This window comes from Alligator mississippiensis, chromosome 1 (genome assembly GCF_030867095.1).
Source record: "Alligator mississippiensis isolate rAllMis1 chromosome 1, rAllMis1, whole genome shotgun sequence".
NCBI classification, from domain to species: Eukaryota; Metazoa; Chordata; order Crocodylia; family Alligatoridae; genus Alligator; species Alligator mississippiensis.
In genome coordinates, this window is record NC_081824.1 from 310768628 (window position 1) to 310774627 (window position 6000).

The following is a 6000-nucleotide window of genomic DNA, read 5'->3' on the forward strand; positions in this document are numbered from 1 at the left end:
TGTCTTTTAGTTGAGCTGTTAATTATGCTTCAAGCCATTGCTTTTTATTCATTGACTGGTTAAAGATCTCCAGCACCAAGTTAATACAGTTCCAGATTTAAACTTTGATTTCCCAGGTTAACCATGACTTTGAATTTTCCTACTTGCTTTTGGTGAATATTAATGCCACTGAAACTTGATCACTACTCATTTTTTCTAGAAAGCAAAGAAATGAGCCATTGCTAAAATTCAGACCAGTATTGGCTGTCAAGATTCATCCACCTCTATTGATTAATGTGCAAAGAATCCCATACTGTCTTCTTATATTTGGCTTGGTATAGGGTTTTTTTTAGAAAGAATATCCTATATTGTACAAAACTTGGCATTTGTGTGGAGAGGTATGTTCCAAGCTGCTCATATGTAGTATATGTAATGTTTGAATGTAATGTTTTACTGTCTTGTCTTTTTCTAGAGTGACTTTCTTCTTTGCCTTTGTTTTTCAGGCCACAATGTAGGGAGCCTTTTCCACATGGCAGATGACCTGGGCAGAGCAATGGAAACCTTAGTTACAGTGATGACTGATGACAAGGTGTTAGAATAGCAAGATGTGTTTTACAACTTCAGGCGTCCCGCATGGTTTTTATAATATTCATACAACAAAAAAGGATTAGACTGTAAGAGTTTACAAGAAAACAAATCTATATTTTTGTGAAGGGTAGTGGTACTATACTGTAGATTTCAGTAGTTTCCTAAGTCTGTTATTGTTTTGTTAACAATGGCAGGTTTTACACGTCTATGCAATTGTACAAAAATTATAAGAGAACTACATGTAAAATCTTGATAGCTAAATAACTTGCCATTTCTTTATATGGAACGCATTTCGGGTTGTTTAAAAAATTTATAACAGTTATAAAGAAAGATTGTAAACTAAAGTGTGCTTTATAAAAAAAAAAATGTTTATAGAAACCCCCTTAAAAACAAACAAAAAAATTGAGGCAGTGCATTTGTTTAGCATCATTTCAGCTCTGTAACTGTACCAGCTATATCTTCATGTTCTGTGTTCTTTTCCTTGCCTATCAAAAAAAGTATTTCCTGTAACACCAAAACAGCTGACTTACATTTCTCATCATTTTTTGTCTGACTAGGGCTGGCTTAAACAATCCTTTGAACTTCCAGTCGAGGTAGTTAGTCCACCTCTTTTCAAGTAAAACTTAAGGATTACATGAATCACCCAGATAGTTTGCAATAATAAGATGAACGAGCACATTACATGACAATGCTATCTTCAGAGCCTGTAAAAAACCAAGTTTAATAAATATCCTCTGCTCCAATTGTTTCCTCTACTGACTAAAATCCTGAATGTTGTTAGTAATGAAACAGAAATTGCCTTACCGGATTAAATCTTTGGACCTTATTGTCCGGTATCCTGCCTCTGGCAGTAGCCAGTACCTGATGCTTCAGCAGAAGTTTGATGTAACCCCTTCCCACTCATAAAGCCCTCTGCTCTACATCAGGATGTAGAGAGAGGGAAGTTCCTTCCTGACTCCCAGGGGTGGTCAGCTTCTGCTCTGAAGCATGGGTGATTACTTACATAGTGTTTAGTGTGCATAGCTACCAGTATTGTTAATTGTCATAAGGGTACTCAGTGCTTTGGGGTAGAAAAGTAAACCCTTCCACAATATCTGTCGGAACCTATTCCTGTTAGCAGCAAGTTCCAAGGAGCTGCAGCACTTATAGCAATCTTTGAGAAACACTGTAAAAGAATTTCTGCTGTCATTGTGTTTGATGGTCAGGTGAAGGTAGCCACACTGCTCCATGAGAGAGATGTCATCAACAAGGGTCCTTATATTTTCTTCCTCCCCATTTCTCTCTCTAGGTAATACCGCACAATTAACAGTTATTCAAGAGAGAGAAAACAGAAAATAGACGAACCAGTTCAATAGCAGCTCATCAGAGTTAGGCTGGGGTCTGAGGTGCTGCTAGCAAAAGCTTTACCATTTCATTTCCTTATACCAGCCTTTAACTTCATCTTTGGACACCTAGATATTTGCCATCTAACATTACATTGCAAGGTTACCTCTTCTTGTATGAAGTGTAATTAAACTTGGGAGAGATTTTATTTTGAATGCTAGTTAACATTGAACATGGTTAGTCATGCTATTTCTACCTCACTTTGGTTTCGTGGTGTTCCTGACAATTACATTCAGATGTTACATCGTCACCACTTGTCCATTGTGTGAACAGTTCTCATCATTTTAATAAGAATCATTAATAATAAATTTACAAAGAAATACAAAACCCAAGCCTCCACTTTCATAATAAATAGCTTTTTTAATGCTTTATTTACAATTGGTACCCTATATATTTCTCATGGTCTTTCTTCAAGAAAGCTCAACTTGAGATTTAAGGAAGGGATTTGTTTCTTTTTGTTTGTGCTTATAAGTTAGACCTCTTCAAGAACATTGAGGTAAATGGATTGCACGATTGTTTTCATCAGGGTTTTATTTTTGTTTGTTTGTTTTTACTTTCTAGACATTAGTTTTGGAGTGAGTCTGTCAAAAATATTTAAAAAGTTGAGAGCTTTATTACTGCTTTTTAAGCATAATTTGGAAATTATTTCATGTTTCTTATAACCACAGAGTATTAAACTGTAAAACATAGTCAGTGTAACTGAATACATAACTATCATACGGCATGTTATTCCATTGTTACTCAGTACTGGTTTATTACTTGGATCTCATAATATATTGTGTTTTAACACCAACACTGTAACATTTACTAATTATTTTTATAAACTTCAGTTTTACTGCATTTTTCACAACATATCAAATTTCACCAAATATATGCCTTACTATTGTATTATATACTGCTTTACTGTGTATATCAATAAAGCACGCAATTATGTTATAACGTAGTGTCACTTTTTTATTAAAGTGCAGCATTTATTTAGTGTCTCTTTTCCAGTAATCCTGTCTTTATGGCTATCCACTGGGCAGCCTGCCATCCCATCCATTTCTGAGTTCACTTTCTTGATATATTATTTATACATAAACAAAATACTGAGTGGGCTGGATGCCCATGACAACACCCACAAAAATAGCACATTTTGTGGAAAGGGGGCTTTGATATTCCAACATCCCCCTCTAGGTTTATTCCCATAAAATTTAGGGCTAAGCAAAGATATAAACCCCAGAGTAGCACCACCTGTACAGAGCTTTAAATGCTCAAAGCTGTTTGAAGGAAATATGTCCGTTCCACCCTGAATTGTAAACAACATTCAGTTCAATCCAGGAATATTTTTGTTCCATGAGACAGCTTTAAAATCTACATTGCTGGAATTACTTCTGCCTCCACCCCACTCCTCCCACATCTTGGCTATTCATCCCCCCCACCCGCAGGTCTTTCTACCTACATTTTTCAGCTGTTATCTGAGGCTACAGCAGAAGTGCTCACGGCATGGCCCTGTCAGAGTCCAATGAATCTGTGAATTCTGCTAAATAGCTTGTCACACAAGGACAGGAAAAAGGAAGGCTGTTACCTACAGCTGCTGCTACATTATGAGATTATAACCTAGAAATACTTTTAGACTTTTTTTTAAGAGAGACACTGAGCTGGGATTGCTTTTCACTACTAATTGCTCTTTCTTGATAGTATACACTCTGCATTTCACCCATGTGTATATGCTGCTTCTTGTTCAATCACAAAAGTTAGGCCAGATCTAAAAGTCAGGCCCTGGTCCCCTATGTAGCAATCTAGTACTCCCCTACTGTTCTGTTACCAAGTGTGTTGCTGCCAGACCACACAAGACCGTTAGGTAGGTAAGTGACAAAAATGTGGATGATTGATATTATAACAGGTTTTCCTCTGTCTACACATTCCAGTGGGTCTTTGTGCATTAGATGAATATCTAAAGGATGGAATCTGACCGCTCAAACAAATAAAAATCTACCAAGTATCATCTCTTTCTTGTCTCATTTCCCCTACCACTGACTAGGTTGAAAACAGCTATACTTCAACACAGAAGATATTTCTCGCTCCCCACCCCTCCAAAAAATACAAGCTTTCTATTTTATAACCTACCACCTGATTCACATCAGTGATACCCCTCTGTCATGTCATGTCAATAACTCCTTCCTGAGTAATCAACTGTAGCATATAGGAAAGGCCTCACCAAATGGAGTAGGCTAATACAGTGGTGTAATTATGGTCAGGTAACTGGGGCCATTGCCCTGGTCGCTGACTTGCAGGGGGCAGGGAAAAAACCCTGCCACTGTAGCTGCAGATTCATGCCAGCACTGAGGTGGCAACTGGACATCACTGCTGCCGCTGTGCATGGCTGCTGCCCCAGGTAGTCATTACACCTCTGGGTTGATAAAAACCATCTATATTTGTATAGCTGCTCTGATAGGAAGTGGGCACTCCTAACTGCTCATGAGGGTAAAACAAGCATTCTACCCTGCCTCCGCCACCATACTGGAATAACTTTGAATTTACCTCTGTGTAAACAAAATCATGGTGTAGCCCTTTGTATCCAGCCTTATTGGAGTACTGACACTGCACAAATACAGTGGCCCCCAAAATCATTGGCAATGCGTAGGGGGTGCATGTGGGTGCATGTGCACACCCTGAGATTGGCGGTGCACCCCCTGCAATTGGCTGGCAGTGGCAGCATCTCCGGGTGGTCGTTGACCCCTGGTCAAAACGGAAGCAGGGTAATTTCCTTTCTTAGGACCAGTGTTGAAACTGGTTGTATCCTAGAGTTGACACTGTTGGCTTAACTTGGCTCTGATTCAGGAAGGAACTGATATATTTAACTTCAAGCACATGAGTAAATTCATTGAAGTACCTTGAGCTTTAATGAGAGGGTAAGGAGAAAATGCCACCACTGAAAAAGCTATTGTATCCCCTGTACATTGTGTCACAAAACCAGGCATGCTTTTGGGGATTAGGGTGTCTTCCATAGAGACATCTGGCCCAAAGTTGATTGAAGTAACATTGTGTTTTATCTCATTTAAAAGCCATTCTTAAGCTGTTTTCATTAATATCATTTTTATAGCTCTCTGTATGATGTTATGTTTTCTGTATATATCCTTACAATTTTGGGACATGACTTAGTGAAAGGGTATGGCCAAACCTCTAGTGAAGAACTGTCTATCTGTCAAAGGAACAGAGGGAAGGTGAAACCAGTATCACTGGCCAGTTGCATAGGGGCAAGAACAATTGCCACTCAAACACATGGAAGACAGGGCTCTTGTTGGAATGGACAGCCAAGGTATTGTCTGCTTGTAATAGGAAAAAAACGGGTCCATGATAATGAAAGAAATCTCCAGGAGATGGGCCATTATCTAGGGGAATTCCAGGTGCCCCAGAAAGAACTTCCTGGAGAATTGTCAGCAAATAGAATAATACTTGGTGCGGGGAGGGCTTGCTTGGAGGTTTTTAGGACCTATGTGTGAGGCAATGGTTGTCTTTGGATTAACCCAGGTCTTAGGCCCCCAGTAGTCAGGACTGGTAGATTAGCAGGAAGGCTGAACTCCACAAATATTGGCAGCACCTTGAAGGGCTAGGTTGTAGCCAGATGAGAAGGTGAGAAACTTCACTTGTCTTGGTGTTCTGTCTTCAAACTATATGGTCAACCTTTCATATACAATTCTTTTCTTCTGTGTGTAACAGGCAGCTTAAGGGGCACTTACTTTCCAAGTGTCCTACATTGGGCTCTGCCTGAACTCTTGAGGGAGACTGTCCCAACAGGGACACCATATTTGTAGTTCAGTATGATCTACATACTGAAATATGTAGTAGTTGATCTACTATGTATGATCTACATACTGTATGCAGTATGATCTATATACTGAACTGATCTTGCAAGGGGATGCAAGATTCAAAAAAGCAGTTCGGGAGCCGGGGAGAATTCCAGCCCAGGGATTGGCTGGGCGGATCCCCTTAAAACCAGAGTGTCTTCCTGGCCCTGGGGTAGAGAGAGCGAAACACACTGCGTGAAAAGGGCTGGTCCCACCCCGT

General features: G+C 39.5%; 1 protein-coding gene across 14 annotated transcripts in view; it reads left to right on the forward strand.

Moving 5' to 3' along the window:
* DMD (dystrophin) overlaps window positions 1–2889 on the forward strand; it is a 2172325-nt gene extending 2169436 nt beyond the window's left edge. For all 14 annotated transcript variants that reach the window (XM_059720821.1, XM_059720816.1, XM_059720817.1 and 11 more), the window contains one exon: window positions 483–2889. In XM_059720821.1, coding sequence (XP_059576804.1) covers window positions 483–580 — 98 coding nt within the window. In that variant the 3' untranslated portion in view covers window positions 581–2889. The remainder of the gene's footprint in view (window positions 1–482) is intronic.
* Window positions 2890–6000: the final 3111 nt, after the last annotated feature.